The 16,651-nt window shown below is 49.5% G+C and overlaps 4 protein-coding genes across 4 annotated transcripts; 1 reads left to right on the top strand and 3 right to left on the bottom strand.

Annotated features, from left to right (window-relative positions):
- Window positions 1-1,588: 1,588 nt before the first annotated feature.
- Window positions 1,589-2,766, top strand: EI90DRAFT_2204021 (uncharacterized protein). The gene is made up of 2 exons (XM_039052688.1): window positions 1,589-2,168; window positions 2,325-2,766. The coding sequence occupies exons 1-2, from the start codon at window positions 1,695-1,697 to the stop codon at window positions 2,388-2,390; spliced, it is 540 nt and encodes a 179-aa protein (XP_038911949.1). The 5' UTR covers window positions 1,589-1,694; the 3' UTR covers window positions 2,391-2,766.
- Window positions 2,767-3,275: 509 nt separating this feature from the next.
- EI90DRAFT_3073967 (uncharacterized protein) lies at window positions 3,276-5,103 on the bottom strand (the record flags this gene model as incomplete). The annotated part of the gene is given in 5 exon segments (XM_039061470.1): window positions 3,276-3,379; window positions 3,390-3,722; window positions 3,775-4,027; window positions 4,093-4,618; window positions 4,714-5,103. Coding segments are annotated over 3 exon segments (971 nt in total), but the record flags the coding sequence as incomplete, so codon positions are not given.
- A 767-nt stretch (window positions 5,104-5,870) lies between these two features.
- On the bottom strand, window positions 5,871-6,469 carry EI90DRAFT_3073964 (uncharacterized protein). Its single transcript, XM_039061469.1, has 4 exons — window positions 6,418-6,469; window positions 6,226-6,359; window positions 6,184-6,190; window positions 5,871-6,158 (listed from the first exon to the last, which is right to left on the bottom strand). Exons 2-4 carry the CDS (start codon window positions 6,343-6,345, stop codon window positions 5,902-5,904), a joined length of 384 nt encoding a protein of 127 aa, XP_038911947.1. The 5' UTR covers window positions 6,346-6,359; window positions 6,418-6,469; the 3' UTR covers window positions 5,871-5,901.
- A 7,401-nt stretch (window positions 6,470-13,870) lies between these two features.
- EI90DRAFT_3019288 (uncharacterized protein) lies at window positions 13,871-15,230 on the bottom strand (the record flags this gene model as incomplete). The annotated part of the gene is made up of 3 exons (XM_039057341.1): window positions 13,871-13,888; window positions 14,022-14,441; window positions 14,544-15,230. 3 exons carry the CDS (start codon window positions 15,228-15,230, stop codon window positions 13,871-13,873), a joined length of 1,125 nt encoding a protein of 374 aa, XP_038911946.1.
- Window positions 15,231-16,651: the final 1,421 nt, after the last annotated feature.

The following is a 16,651-nucleotide window of genomic DNA, read 5'->3' as shown; positions in this document are numbered from 1 at the left end:
AAGGAGGAAGAGGAGCGAGGCGAAGCTGAGGTTGTTGTGGACGGACTCCATATCGACAATTTTGAGCGTTGAGACCAAACGCGAGGTGAGGACGCCACTGTGTGCAAAGACAGCTCACACTCGACCGCTGTGCCTCACACCCGTCCTGAGCCTTCCCGAGATGGCTGCAGTATTATGTAATGCTCAGCACAGCCTCAGGCCCTGAATCGTCAGTTTCATTCGCCACTCAACCCCTATAGGATAAGTTGGTACGTACAAGTGCTAGTTACAAGTGTGCACACTGGCACGTTCGATCGCCATGTTGGGGTCTTTCCTTATCTTGTTGTACATCCCGATCCGATCGATCGTGGCTCCGTCGCCGAACCATTTAGTTCTGGGTACGAACTTCCAGTATGCACTGTGACTTTACACAGGCTGTCAGCTCGCATGTGGCTCCGAAAGGACCCCATTTCTGGGAGGCTCCGTGTGCAGCCATACATGGTTGTTAGTTTCTGCTATAAGCTAGCTTCATTATAATGATGATACTGGTGTGCTGAACGCGTTGATTGGCTATTGTCTACTGTGTGGCTCCTGATTGAACCACCATAAGCCAAGCTCCCTAGCTTGGCTTGTAGACCCTGCACGGGGTTCCAGTGCTACAGGATCGTCCTTAGCGAGAATGCTACGCAACAGGATTGAGCTCTATATATAGTTCCCATGGCCACTTACAGTACCAAACGAAGGCCCTGACCCAAACATGTAATGGAATCAGGGAGGTGTAGAGTGACGGGGCCAGAGTTTCTGGGTGCAATCGCAGCTGTCATCGGTGCGAACGAGCATGCACCTCTGCGGACGGGGGCTCCACCCGGCCCAACCGGCATTGTCTCAGATCGGGATGTATTCGGCTTGTTCGCATCACGTCAATCCAGCCCCGATACGTTCGCTGTCCAGCTGCCACGGGCGAACGTTCAATGCAAATTGTGTTTACGTTCTCTCTGATACAATCTGTCATGTGGTTTTGTTCTCAAATGGTAACCACTCTGGCATAGCGTGGTTCTCAAGTTTACGTCTTAAACGACTTAATGAGCGCACTCCTCATTTGTCTGAAGCGGGCAGGGGCATTTGGCTTTCAGTGAAGCAGCGATGAACACAGTGAATTTGCTCCCACAATGCGTTGCCTCACATTTGCGCGTTCAACGTTATTCTACTCTTTGCTCGGTAGAACTCCTTCGTTCGACTTTCTCGCCGAGAACACCAGTTTGATCTCGGTATCACGGTGGGTGCCGAGAGCAGATAATCACTCGGAACTCATTTGTGCGTCTATCTACTTCCACTTGTGTTGTAATAACGTTAGTTCCCCCATTCGTGGTCTTGATACGCAACTGTGTGGATCTCATGATTCCTGGAGAGCGCAGTGCAGGTCCAGAACAAGAAGCAGGCACCACATTGCAGCTTTTGTACGTATCCCTAAATATCAGATGCATGTGCATCGTGGGATATAAAGAGTTTGTATTTTCAGGTACTAAGCCGTTCATCTCCAGGTTGACGGGAGTGCTTGAGCTCCGAGCGTGTTCATAGTTGACAAGCGCTGACACTATCCGGTGCGTCCTTTAGGTTCGGCGATCCAAAGCTGCTTCTGGATCTATTCTCACTGCTCACTTGACATTCAATCACTATCCAATCCGCTCGCCTCGCTTCACTAAGATAGTCACACAATGAAGATCCACTGCCTCACATCTGCCCTCTCCCTCATCTTCCTCCTCCTAATCTCTCCAACTTGCGCCCTAATCGACAGCATTTCTGCCCCAACAAAAATTCTCCACCCTGGCGAAAAGTTCATCGTGACATTCCACACATCCCCTTTCATCCAAAGCAACCATCAATTCTACGCTCTCTTCGGGATAGCGCCCTTCCCCGGCTTAGGGGTGTCGTTCTTGGGGCTTCCCATCCCGGCTGTGGCCCCCGTTCCTGGTGCAGATGGCGGATTGGGTTTGCGTAACCTTGGTAGTGGCCCTGGTGGGAAGGGAAAATTGGGGATCGATATTGGTGGTATAGATTTGTGGGAGGCGAACTTGGGGAACATTGGTAGCCCGAGGGGATTCAACGTGACGTTGAGGTTACCTGTCGATTTGACCACGACGAAAAATCGAGTGACGAAGTTTGTGCTTCAAACCGGTGTGCTTGGAATGGTATGTCTATGTCTTGGTCCAAACTCCACTGGTTTTTGAGCATCGTGACTGACCGCTTTGATTTTTTTTCCCCATTCCTGCGTATTTCACGTTCGAATTTAATCAACCGATTTTTGGAAACTCGTCAACGACGTAATATTTGGCCTGCTTACCCAGGTTGGGGCATCTGGGTTGACGACGCTGTCCTTTTTCAACACCACAATTAGGACCAAGTCGCCCTAACGCTCCTGATTCTCTCCGCAAATTTCCAAGTAAGTCAACGTGTTGCATCGATAACGTTTCCGTGTTGGACTACATTTACATCTAAATGGTCTGCGTCTTGGTTCTACTCCATCCGATTATTCATCACATGGAATCCCCTGCCAGGCCCCTACAGCACGTTGTTCCTTTGCTCTGCATAAAACTTTGGATCGACCGGTTCAATTTTTTACCACATGAAGGCTCACCCAGGAATTCGATATACAATAAGTATATTAATTCCTTCTACTCCGAACCCGTGCAGCAGATCGTGCCGCTGCATTATCACATCCCCACATTTCACTTGTGCTGAGACACTTATTCTGGACTTCCACACCGGTGAATGCTAGTCGCCTGAAGATGTTCATTCGGTTCTCAGGACCGTCATTCTCAGCTCCATTCCTTCCTTTATTGTCACCTTCCTGCCCTGGTGCGAAATTATGGTTGCCTGGAGCACGTCTCATTCACCCACCATCGTTTTTCTTCGTTGTCTTCACGCACTGCGATCGCATTGAGCCATGTGCATGTGTGCCTGTGGCCGTTCTCGATTCTTTCATTTTGGCTGCATGAAGTGAATCTCAGTGTTTATTCTATCTTTAAATAAACCCTGGGGAGGAGGGAACAGTACGTTTTTGGTTCTTTTCTTTTATGTAATTCGAATTGGCTTCGCGTGTTCTCCTGTTCTCATCATGTAGCTTTTGGTTTCAAGTTTGACGGTCTAACGACTCCAGGACCGATGCGTTTTAAGACCAGCATGCCCAGTGCCATCCAACACACTCGGCATTTTGGAACCGGAGAGAAAGCAGCCCACGTATCTGACTTGGAAGATGTGTGCATTCGCTCGGACCAGAAAGGAACAATTATTCACGTACGAAAAGTTGTGAATACTGCACACTACATTGCATTGGACGGGGAGCTCATTAGAATGACTGACACAACATCACTTGGTAGCTTTCGGGCGCAAGGTAGCGATCTATTATCTACACATCAGATAACCAACGAGCTCTCACCAACTCCAATATTCGGCCTTTTCACCCCAGAAAAGTGGTTTCTGCTGCAAGGCCTGGTGAATATTGATCTTCCTGGGGAACTGATCCAACAAGCTGAGTGTCGCAGCAAGGAAGCATACTTCTTATCAAGTTCCGCTGGTATCACCGAATAAGTGGTGGAAGAACATCCATGTGCCACGATGAGGTAGTGGTGTTCATCGGGTAGCCTCTCGCCACTCGGGGTTTGATGATGTGGATAGGATTGTACGCCGACCAATGAAGTCTGGGCACCGAATTCAAGAATGAGCGATAGGACAGCCACGTCGAGGTCGGGCTTCGTGATTTGTGGGTTTACAGAGTAATACTCATCCTCGGGCAACCTATTTTTGTGATTCCTGATCTGCACTTGGAGTGCAGATGTCTTGCCTCGATCAATGGGCTGTTCAAGACCCCCGAAGAAGACCGGAATAACGAAGCCAAGGTCGATAGAGGACCGTTCAACGTAACAGTTTAAGGCAGCCCCACGCAGAAGCAATTTGGACAAATATTCCACTCGAACTACTTGGGAATCTCCCACCTGAACGAAGTGTGAGAAACTGATATAAGCGTTTTCGTATGCCCTCTCGAGGGACACTGCACCCTCCCCAGCGACCACAGGAAGAGCAGTGAAGATGATTTGGTGATAGCTTGGATGCAACGAAGGAAGTCGAGGACTTTGACGGGTTTATGGAATACCGGGTCAAATCCGTATGACGGGTTATGGCACATCATGGCAGCATCGTGGGCGATGGTCACCAGCAAACGTCCTACGGCCTCTGCATGCTCTCCGCAATCAAGAATCCCTTCACGATATCCGGCTTTCAGTATATTTGGCCCTTTGGAGGCAATGGGCGGTAGGCAGCTCCCAGAGTCACTGCGACCCCCTTGGTTGAGCAACCGTGCGGCGGCCTCGACAAGAATGGGTTCAGAGGGATAACCTGAGTATATGAATTCACGATGCAACGGCACCGCATAGACGACTCGCATATAGGACTCGACCAAAGTTGAGATCTTTGACCGTGCGGCGTGCCGCGCAAGATCAAATGAGAGTTGGAACCTGATGTCAAGGGATGCAAGCATAGCAGATGTGTCTGTTCCATCTCTAGCCTTATCCTCATTGCGTCCGGCTCGAATACCCCCAGCACCAAACGGATCGAGGTTTTTCATGGCGAACGCAAAGACACTCTGTGCTTTCTTTCCCGTTGTCATACATGGAGTACCACCTGAATGTTGCATGCTGGTTAGAACGGTTTTCGAGATTACTGTGATATGTCAAGCACTGACAAGGGTCTACCAAAGCAAACCATGGTACCACTAGAGCATACCATCTTCACCGTAATCGGCGGGCTCAGATCTCTTTCGTGACCAGCGCGTTGCCAGTGGCCTCGCGAAAATATGTCAAACGGCAGTACCGTATATTCTGGAAGCAACTCAGTCTTTTCCGAGACTCTCGTTGACGGATGGGGGGCCATCGTAGTGGCGGCAGACGACCTTAATTTCACGCTTGTTGACAGGAACAAGGTGAAAAAAGGCAGATTGTTCACCCAACTTAATACGTGCGTGAAAGCATCGTGAGCGCTCTGATTTCGTGCATTGCTTCCAGTCCCAGGCTCCTCGGTAAGACTACGAGCCCCATCGATATAAAGGAAGAAAGAGCAGCGATCCAGGTCATCTCTTTCCGATGGTGGACCTTTAGGGTCTGGGTAAAGCACCAGTTCGAGGCACTTTATGGCGTCAGCAAGTTGTGCTTGCAGATTCGGAAAGGGCGGCTCAACGGGTGCCACCCCAGCAATGCTGTGTATATTTGGACGGGAGACGGATGCTATCAAGTCCTAGGAAAAATATGAGTTCAGCGAAGGACGTTACATCAGGCGCCATTGCCTCTGCCTGACTGATTACATCGCTGTAGAACTCCCTCCGATTCGGTCCAGTCTCCAGAAAGTTCTGTCCTTGGGCAAGGTATTTATGCCACCTCTTCGCAATTTCGGAATGCGCCATCAACTTGAATGAGCGAACAATAGGAGTCGCGCAACGGAACATTTGTATCAAGAAAGAAGCATATTTGATTCGTTCGTGTCTGTTGCTTCCGGGAGGAGAAATTCTCGGACGTCTTGATCAGCGGGTGGGTAAGCTGTTTGGGGTGCTCAGCGAATGATGTTCAAGGAAGCGGTAGACAAGAACAACTCACTCTCCAGCGAGTTCTGCAATGGCTCTCCTATGTTCAGAGGAAATGCGAACCTCTCTTCTGCAGACCTGTCCACTAAACGACTTGCTGTCGGCTGTCAAAGCCCAGCATGGGAATCGCACGTGCCGTTGGTTTGTTTTCGTTTTCTTCCAGTTCCAGTGGCCCGTGACCGTTCGAGTTCCAGCTGGACAGCCACGGATAGAAAGCGATTTAGCATTCAACGACTTATACTGAGCAAGACTCCAGCCTCACTAAATCGTCAAGTATCTACATGGACCAGATCCTAGCCTATAGGGCAGATGTGTATAGTATCGCAAAAATTCAGAACGCTCCATGTGCAATTCTCGCCATCCTTCGTGATGCATGAGTCGTTCGATTCAGCAGATTCACAAGATCCAATGGCGCCATTGGAGGCAATCCAAAAGTTGGAGACAGTATTTACTCCAACGTCAACCCCGCAAAGCTGGGCCTCCATCAATGTCCCATAGCTCATATTCTGGCCTGCGTCGTTGTGGTAGGTCAATACCTTAGGACAAGTGTCTGTTGGGAAAACATAGGTTAAGACCAGGAGAAAGTTTCATCTAGGTTTGGTTTACCTACCTTCAACTGAAGGGACGATGGCCCCAAACGGTTGTTGTGTCCTGTTGCAAATGATTTCGCCAACAAGAAAACCAGCCATGACAACGGGAAGTAGAGTAATTGGGGCAAGGGCACTCCACAATCGCATTGTGACTTTCAGCACTGCGGGCAGTATGAGTACGGCATGAGTGGCTAAGTAATGTGAGTTAGGAGTGCTAACCTTAGTCTCGAGCGTAAGTGCGGAGGAGAAAAGGAGGTCAAACCCAACCGGTTATAAAAGAGCTAGACCCTGTTATATTTGGAGAGTGAAAAATGATCTTCCCTACCAAACGACCGATTTCCTTTAGGAGTGAATGACCAGCTAACCGAATATTACTGCGACAGCGTGTTATAACGTTACATAAATAATAAACAGCATGATGCAGATGAACAATTTTCAGAGCAATCTATGCGGTGATGGTTAATTAGACCCGAGTGGCTTACAGTAGTCAGGAAGTGTGTGCATCGTAGCACCAGCTTACAGTGAACACATTCTGTGCAACCATCATCAGCGGAAGTAAAAATGAAATGCATGTAACAGCAATATGAAAGAAGTGAGAAAACCTACAAAACCCCTCATCTCTATGGAATAATATGGAATAAGCCACCGATAAATATTCCTGACACATGAAATGAGCTTTTTCTTTTTTTTTTGGTGGAACCCTCCGTAGCTTTCGCTGGGTAGATTTCTACCTGGGGGGTTGGGTTTAGGGGGAGTACCCCTGGGGATGGGAGTGAAATTGGGATGTCTGTAACTCCACCGTGGGGAAATCCGTTTACGCACTGATCATCACGTGAGTGTGGGGCTCGCTCCGATCTGGGGGTGGGGAACAAGGGGGTCACCATTCGGGAAATGCTGAATACCATGTGTGGGAGGGGGGGGTCTGTCCCAACAGCGCTATACTTATTTTGTCATGTCAAAAATTTTAATTCAAAATTAGTTTGTGTTGGAGGAACCGTGTGCTATGGGAGGCCGGACGAGTTTTCGTACAGCCACATTCCCGCGGTAGCGTGACTACTTAGTCACAACACCTTTTCTCTTTTATATTATTTCAGACTAATCCGTGCCAGGCCACGGACATATTCATTCATTTGAATTCATTTTCCTTTTCCCTCAGTTCTTCACGCATATTGGCTGAGACTGAGTCATTACTCATAGTCCAGCTCCGAGATCACAAGTGTCGCTCATCAACAGTTTGTACATATAAGTCACAGTTATAGATGCCCATCCCCTCGATTATTTTCTTGCCCGTTTGCCACCACGATGTTCGTCATGAGAACCACACATCCAATTTGGTGGGATGTAAGCACCCAGGCCTTGGCATGGCCTATGGAACTGGACTGTCCATCAGAAAAGTACTGCTGTGAGCATCAATGTAATGAACACACCCAGACTGTTTCGCAGTCAGATCCAGTACACCTGACAACCGTAGAGCCATTCTCAATTTCACTCTGGGTGACCTTTATAGTACAGCACATATGGATGGCAGTAGGCTGTTTGGGGGCGAGGCGCATTGGACAGCCACTGGAATATGGTGCTGGCACAGTAGGGGCAAGGAAGGAAGGAAGTGTTGGAGGGGAACTGGGCAATGTGCATCAGCAAAAGTCCGTTATGCTCCGGAGCATCAGGAGTGGCTGGAGCATGTGGGAGACAAAACAGCAGATTGGGCACTCCTGGAGCCAATAGTGTTCTCCTGGGAGGGGGTTCAGGAGCGGCTGGGAGTGGTGAGGAGTGTGCAATGTGCCAGGAGCAGTGGGAGGAAAATTTTGGTCTCTAAAAAGTTGAAAAAAAAAATTTAGGGAAAAAAATCGAAAAAAATTCAGGAACTATAGTGCCTTTAAAGTGCATTCAGGACATATAATTATTTGCGAAATTGAGGAAGAAATGATGGAGAAAAATGGAAAATACTTTCGGAGACCCAAGTAATGAGAACTGAATTGATGGGAAAGTCTGAAAATTGAATAGGAAAGTGAGGGGAAGCCTTGTAGCATTGTTATTTTCTGCTGTTGTGATTTTTCCTGATTCTTCTTGGTCTCATTCCCAGCTGCTCCTCAATACTCCTGGAAGCTCCTGAAAGCTCCTGGGAGGGTCCAGGAGCAGCTGGGAGTGAGACCAAGAACAATCAGGAAAAATCACAACAGCAGAAAATAACAATGCTACAAGGCTTCCCCTCACTTTCCTATTCAATTTTCAGACTTTCCCATCAATTCAGTTCTCATTATTTCTTGGGTCCCCGAAAGTATTTTCCATTAGCTGCTCCTGGACCCTCCCAGGAGCTTCCAGGAGTATCCAGGAGCAGCTGGGAGTGAGACCAAGAAGAATCAGGAAAAATTAGAACAGCAGAAAATAACAATGCTACAAGGCTTCCCATCACTTTCCTATTCAATTTTCAGACTTTCCCATCAATTCAGTTCTCATTATTTCTCGGGTCTCCGAAAGTATTTTCCATTTTTCTCCATCATTTCTTCCTCAATTTCGCAAATAATTATATATCCTGAAAGCACTTCAAAGGCACTACAGTTCCTGAATTTTTTTTGATTTTTTCCCTAATTATTTTTTCAACTTTTTAGAAGTCCCTATTTTTCAAATTTTCCTCATTTCCCTCTATATTCCCCCCTCATTCTCCCCCTCATTCTCCCCCTCATTCTCCCCCCTCATTTCCCCCCTCATTTCCCCCCTCATTCTCCCCCATTTCCCCTTCCTCCATATTCTGCAAGTCCGAAAGTGATTAAGTTGCCAGATTAATCATATATCAGGCCATAAATTTTGACTGTGTATTGGTGAGTCTCAGTGTCCTTGATGTATAGTATAGTGTTTGACCTAAATGTTAAGTAGTGTCTTATTGTGTTAGTCTTGTGGTAGGAGGCATTCATGGGGAGTCTTCCCTCTTTTTTTTCCTTTTCATTTTCAAATGCTCCAGGAGTTCCCAGAAGCTTCTCACCCCTATACATTTTGAAGCATTAAATTGTATTTACTGGATATGTTTGTGCACAAAGCAATGCTCCATGCCCTCCTGGGAGTGCCCTGGAGTACCTGACCAACTCCGGAGGAAATGAGCTGTTCCTGGACCGGCCAATCTCCTCCTGATTCTCCCAGTGCTCCCCATACTCCAGAGCACTCAGGAGCATAACAATTTTTTGCTGATGTGGGTGTATCAGTGTCAGGGATCAGCCCCTGACCCTGCTGTCAGGGCACCCAACCACACCCCAGAACCACCTCCCCAGACTTCCCCCACTTCCCAGACCTCCCCATCCCTACATATCTCTCACAACTTCAGCCCGCATGTGAGCCCGCGGGAAAAATCACGTGGGTCAAGGTGAGCAACTCGCCTTAACCCATGTGACACCTTTTCCGAGTCGCGGGAACATGCTCGGCTTCTATCACATTATGAACTGTACAGTACACTTCCTTTTTATAGTAGCCAAGCGGGGAATAGGGAAACTTACCCTTCTTCTCAACTCAATCCCTGCTTAGGCAAGTTGTAGTTACCCTCTGTAATACATGACAACTCAATCCCTGCTTAGTCCCTTCAGTGAGTTTGAGGAGCTGAGGACAGGGTCTAGTGCCCAACCACCCGGAACACTGCACACACCTAGGCCTGAGGTCGGGCTGTCCCTGATCGAGGACTGAGCCCTGACAATCAGGAAAGCCATTGTTGAGATCAGTGTCAGCCACATAATCAGTATCATCCATGCTTCCCATTGATTCAGCATGTAGCTCCACATTGACATCGGATGGCCTGCTCTCTGTCAGGGCACACCCCGCCTGACCCAGTGCCGCACCCAGTGCCGCGCTGCCCTACTCCGCTCCCCCCGCTACCACGCCTCGTTCCTCCTCCCCCTTTTTCCTTCTTTGTCTCTATTTCTATTCCATGGTTGATTTCCCTTTTCTCTATGTATCATCACACACCTAATACCACTCCCCTGATCGCCGCACCCACCGTGTACATCCCCACCTACAGAGTGGCACACCTTTGGGATCTCCTGCGGAGACACCCAGAGAGGTCCAGCTGTGTGTGGAGATGACGTGGCTCCCCCCACATGACCCTGACCACATGTATATAATAGCACCTGGGGTGGGAACAGAAGAAGCAGCCTTCTTCTCAACTTCCCACTTCAGGCTAAGTGGTCGGGGACGCTCCCCCATGACGGGATTGCTGCTACGCACAGCCAGCATCTGTCCCATCAGGTCCCTTGCGCCGGGACTTCACCGCTTTCGGAGCTGTCCCTGACACTCTCCAAGTCTGTATCACTGTGCAAGTTATGTATATCTAAATTTTATTACAGAAGAGAAGTGGGGACATACTGAAGGCACAGGCGTGAACTATGTGCCGCAGAAATGTTTAGCTTTGTTGTCAAGTGCTTCCTTCATTTGGTTCCCACTCGATTTGCAGTGTGACGACTATTCCAAATGACTTTGAGACCTTCTTTCTCGAATTCTGAGATGCTGAACTCCTCAGGTGGGACTGCAGTAGGATGTTTCTTGATGTAATGGAAAGCCATATTATACTTCCAGACTATATTGGACCCTGGACCCTTAGGACACCGTGGACATTTAACTGGGATGTTGGCGCATGGGTTTGAGGCTGAGGGTTTACTAGCGGCTGCATAGGAAAAGTTAACAAGCCTTTGACATGTTGAATTAGCATAATCAATTGTAAAGGAGCCCTTGTACTTCTTTAGAGCAATCTGACACGATGGTGTCAGGGCACACCTGCCTGACCCCGTGCTGCACCCCGCGCCGCACTGCACTACTCCACTATCACTCCCCATCTCTCCTTCCCCATTTTCCCCCTTTTTCTCTATTTCTATTCTACGGTCGATTTCCTTTTCTCCATGTACCACTACATACCTAACCCCGCCCCCCCCTGATTGCTGCACGTGCCGTGCACACTCCCACCTACCGAGTGGCCACCTCCGGGATCTCCCACGGAGACACCCAGGGAGGTGCAGCTGTGTGCAGAGATGACGTGGCTTCCTCCACATGACCCTAGCCGCATGTATATAATAGTGCCTGGGGTGGGAACAGAAGAAGCAGCCTTCTTCTCAACTTCCCACTTCAGACTAAGTGGTCGGGGATGCTCACCCTGTGACAGGATTGCCGCTATGCACAGCCACTATTCATCCCACCGAGTCCCGCATGCAGGGACCTCGCCGCTTTCGGAGCTGTCCCTGACAGATGGAGCCAGTAAGAGACAGAGCCCACAAGGTTCTTCCTCGCGATTAATGGAAGGATCATGCAGGATATGAGCTGCAATGTGTGTCAGCAGCTTGGGGCCTGTTTCAAAGATCGCGTGACAACAGGGACAAGAATCGTTAGTCATCACATCTTCTCCAGACCCTTCAATCTCACACGCAAAACATGTTTTTCCTAGTGGGAATGTCAATGACACCAATACTACATCTACTGGTCAGAGCTAACTGACTCACCGTTGATCTGGTAAGGGAAATTGCTTGTTTGTCTGACTTCAATCATTCTGCATTGATCTTCCAGTGAAAGCGACCCAAACATCATCCCTGCCAACTCATGTAGCTCATCGCTGCGGAACCCGTAGCCCACGGTCATTTTCAAGGCATCTCCTTCACTGATTTCACCAATTCTCTGTCAGGGACAGCTCCGAAAGCGGCGAGGTCCCTGCGTGCGGGACTCGGTGGGACGAATAGCGGCTGTGCATAGTGGCGATCCTGTTGCGGGGTGAGCGTCCCCGACCACTTAGTCTGAAGTGGGAAGTTGAGAAGAAGGCTGCTTCTTCTGTTCCCACCCCAGGCACTATTATATACATGCAGCTAGGGTCACGTGGAGGAAGCCACATCATCTCTGCACACAGCTGCACCTCCCTGGGTGTCTCTGCAGGAGATCCCGGAGGTGGCCACTCAGTAGGTGGGTGTCATATCCATACAATCCTGACCTCCGTTCCGGGCTCCCGGAACTCCGAACCTGACTTCCAGAGTCCTACTTCCCTTCTGCCACCTCCTCCTTGCCGACTTCCAAGAGGTTATCCCACCTCCGGCTCCAACACCACCTTCGGTCCGACTCTGGAACATTCCGGGTCCGACCTCATCCTTGACACTTTCCAGACGAGCATGCAACACCTATGCTCCCGACTCCGGACCTCCGCTCCGGAATCCCGTTTGCGTCTCCGTCTCCGGAACCTCCGGTCTTAGCTCCGACCTCGGACTTTGACCCCACCTCCGCTTATACCCATTGTATTGGTTAGCTCATTCCATTTAATCATGTTTGCCAATATTCCGGAGTTTAACCTCCGAGTTCGGACTTTCCGGACTTACTCCGGACCTTGCAACTATTGCATTGTCCATTTCAATTCCGCTATTCTCCCTCATTCCTATTTGGGCTGCTGCTTCCTTCTATTCAGTCAGCTAGCCATTCCCGACTCCCATCCTCCTTCCTTCCTTCTTGGGCCTTGGCCCTTCATTCCTCCTTTGGGAAACACCATTGAGTCAAACACTTGACCCTTGGTGTTGTTCCTCTTTCCATCTCCCTTTGTCTCCTTTTGTCCTACCCTTGTTCCTTTTGATTCCGGACCCCTCCTTATATACAATGTACCTAGTAACTTGTAACCTCAGTCCGAAATCGACCTGAATTCCCCCCAAGTGTCAGAGTCCGCGCGTCAGTTCACGCGTAAGAATCTCCCCGGGAAACTAGTCGTTGTAAAAGCTGAGGGGCCAACCCAGCTGGCGATAAGGCCTTATATACATGAGTTCCGCAACTCATAAGAGTGCGGCTACATTGGGAACACATGGTAGCCGATAGAGAAGCGACATGAAATAGGAGAATAGATCATGCGGATAAGGGGGCGATAACGGGTGAGGGATGATGTGATAGCGGAAATAGCGCATTGAATACAGCCCGCGTTCTAACTACGGCAAATCATACGCAGATATCGGCTTATGGGTACTCAACCTATCCGGATAGGGGTCCGGGCCGGCTGGATAACCGTCCGTGCCCTGACACCAAGAGACTTCCCCTCTGCTAGATCCGAAATTAGGGACCCCTAGGACAACCAGCAATGGCACAGCGCTCCGCCTGAGTTGCTGAGGCTGAGGTCCTTCCATGCTAAGTCTCCGATTCCACTCCGGAGTCGTCTGAATCTGCCCGGTTCTAACAGCGGGAGTGTGTGCGGCGTGTGCAGCGATCAGGGGGGGGTGGGGTTAGGTATGTAGTGGTACATGGAGAAAAGGAAATCGACTGTAGAATAGAAATAGAGAAAAAGGGGGAAAATGGGGAAGGAGAGAGGGGGAGTGATAGTGGAGTAGTGCAGTGTGGTGCAGGGTGCAGCACAGGGTCAGGCGGGTGTGCCCTGACATTCTCCCCCTGATCGTTGCTCCAATCTCAACAATCTCAGGATTGATCTGCTGGATGAACTTTCCGGGAGCTGTGGCAGAAATGTCCTGTTCGTGTTCCCATGCCCAATCAGCGTCCTTCCCATCTGGCAATGTCACATTCAGTGGCCTTAGGCAAAGAACCTGGATGCCTATCAAGACAGTGTCTTCGCTCAGTAAGTTTTTCGGCACTACACTCCGGGGACTGTTGTCTATCTTAATGGAATTGACTTGTGCGATACCTAGGAAAGGGATTCCATCGCATCGCAAGAGCACAGCAACAGGGTCTTGGATCAAGAGACATTCTGTCTCTGTTATGGAATCATCACCGATATGGTGATGAGGCAGGGCGAGTGGTTGGCCAAAGCGGGATATGTTGGCCACACATCTCAGACGGTCTGTTGAATTTGATACTCTTGTGAATCTCGTGAACTCACGGAGAACTTTTGCCTTGTGCACATGCTTCCCATTGCCCATGTCGATTGTACTCTCCAATCCATGTTTTTCTGCAATGTCGCTGTCAACGAGCTCCTCAAGTTCCAGTGTGTTGGGGATGAGTGGAGTGGATGGTGTTGATTGGGCTTGCTGGGGCATTCCATCATGAGTTTCTTCGCACTCTCGATCTTCATATCCTTCCATTCCAAATGGGTTTAGCAAATTGGCACTGGGAATGGACTCCATTGCATTGAATTTTTCGGCAGGTTTGAACGTTGCCAACTCAGGGTCATGTTCAACTAGTTCTCTCCCGGACCTCCACGCTGACATCAGCTGTACCCTAGAGATGCGGACATCCCCCTTCCATGATGCTGGATTCAGATGGTCCACTTTCTGCTCTATCCCTCCTGCCACACTTAGACCCTGGAGCTGAAGTCGACGAGGACCACGGTCCCATTCTGGATGTTGTGAAAGAATCGAGTGGCACTCTATGGCCCCTGATGTTCAACCAGATAAACTGTATGTGCTCACATTGACATCGCTCCCCTTCTGAGATCTAATGAGTCCAAAAATCCATTCCAATCGATTGGTGCCCAACAAGATCAAGTAGAACTCGCCATCAGGTTTGTCACGCTTCATCTTTGCTACACAAAAGAATGCGTTTTTCACCATGATCTGGATATCACGATAAAGCAGTGATGGGAGGTATGCCGACCGTGTGTTATTTTGGGTGAAAAAGACGTATGCCAGGTGCGCCGCAGCACTGAGATATTTTAGCTGGTCATGAAGGCTCATGTTGACATCTATATAGGGCAGGATGAGATATCGGAGGAGTTTTGAGTGCTGGTTGAGGGCAATGCAAGCTTTGTGGAATATGGGATTGGCAGTAGCCAGGGGTGGTGGAAGCCACCAGATGAGTTGCATGAGGTTAAACATTGTGGTTACATCTTGCTTGTCCGTAATGTTCAACAGGTTATTGATTTGGCTTGCTGAACACCCATTCTCTTCTAGATGGGATCGCAGGACTGAGGGGGTAATCTGGACTCCACCTATCGAGACGCCACTGGGCCTAAGGTGTGCATGCCGAAGCCGTTTCATAACATGTTTGTAGTCTTTATCAGATGTTATCTCATCCTCTCCCACCTTCAGATTAAGCAGTAGGAGGCCCCCCAGGTACGTGAACAAGCAGGATGTTGGGGAAAGTGGCATGCACTCCATTAATGAAACAAGAGCCTTTCTGCGCCTTGATTCGCCATCGGAGGCTAGGCAGTATACCTTCCCCTTTATAATCCCTTTCTTCTCGTTACAAGCCTTCCATGTGTCAGGGGACGACTCCCGGGTCCCCATGACCCTCCCCTATGGCCCACAGCCTCAGGTCTGGCCAGCCCTATCCAGGGCACAATCTACTGTGGGTAAGGAGATGAGATAAAACAAGGGCAAGTATATACACTTGCCTACTGTGGGTAAGGAGATGAGAAGGAAGCTAACTTCTCATCTTCCCACAGTGGCCACAATATCAGCAAAACTTCCGGGGATACCCAGAAGTCACATGAAGGGGTAGAGACCGGGTCCGGAGCATGCGGCGCGTGGAGCGTGCGTGCATGCGGGAAGCGCAGCGGGTGGAAGCGGGTCCGGATGCGGGTCCGGGTCCGGGCTAGTCAGGGTGTGTGCCCTGACACCATGCAAGGTGGAGAAGATCTGAATGCGCACTTGCATCCTCACTCTTACATGTCGCGCTTATCAGGAAGGGACGTGCAATATATTCACGATGGTTTCCGATAAGTGCTCCAATTGCAGCAACTGTAGCCTATAATCCTCGTTGAGGTTACTGATAAATTTAATCATCTTCTATGCCAGATGCACCTCTGTACCAAAATGCACCCTTCTGTTTGCTAGGTCATCAAACATTGCATGTGCATCGTCAATGTTGTTGAGGACACATGCATTGGCACCCGAATGCTCTCGACAAAGGCCAACCACACCGTTTGTATGTGGGCACCAGTCTAACATCTCCTCCACCTTTATCTCATCGATCATGCAGACTAAGCCGAGATCTTGATCACTGGGTGGAGCGTCAATTTGATATGGAGCATCATTTGAGGTGAGTTCATCCAAAGTTGGGTAACTTAGAGATGCTCGGATCGAGGTTGTGCAGTGCCATCGGGTCGTGGATATCCCAGGCATACCAAGTGCCGCATGTGCAAACTCTGCCACCCGTGCACCTCCTAGTCGGTAGAGCACAACACTCATGAGGTGCTCTTGTTCGGTGTATCTGGGCCTGTAAGTACCCAATGCTGCTCTCCCAATACATCGGATAATCTCGTTAACTCCATGTCTCTTTTGTAGTGCGGATTGCACAAGTTGACCCATGTAAGGAGCATTGTGTCAGGGATGTGTCCGGGGTAGAGGGGGTCCGGATGTATCGCCCGGCAGAAGGGCCCTCACGGGGTGCAAACCAGGCGTGCATACTGGTGGGTCCGGGAAGGGACAGCAGTCCCTGGCCACTTAGACTGAAGTGGAGAATGTGAGAAGAAGGTTACTTCTTCGGTTCCCACTTCAGGTACATTTATGTACATGCGGCTTGAGTCACATGACGAGTGCCATGTCACCCTCGGAGACAGCTGCAGGCATCCGGGTGT

Source organism: Cantharellus anzutake (genome assembly GCF_015039405.1).
Source record: "Cantharellus anzutake strain C23 chromosome Unknown EI90scaffold_56, whole genome shotgun sequence".
Lineage (NCBI taxonomy): Eukaryota > Fungi > Basidiomycota > Agaricomycetes > Cantharellales > Hydnaceae > Cantharellus > Cantharellus anzutake.
Note: the sequence above shows the minus strand (reverse complement) of the source record. Positions and strands in the feature narration are given on the sequence as shown.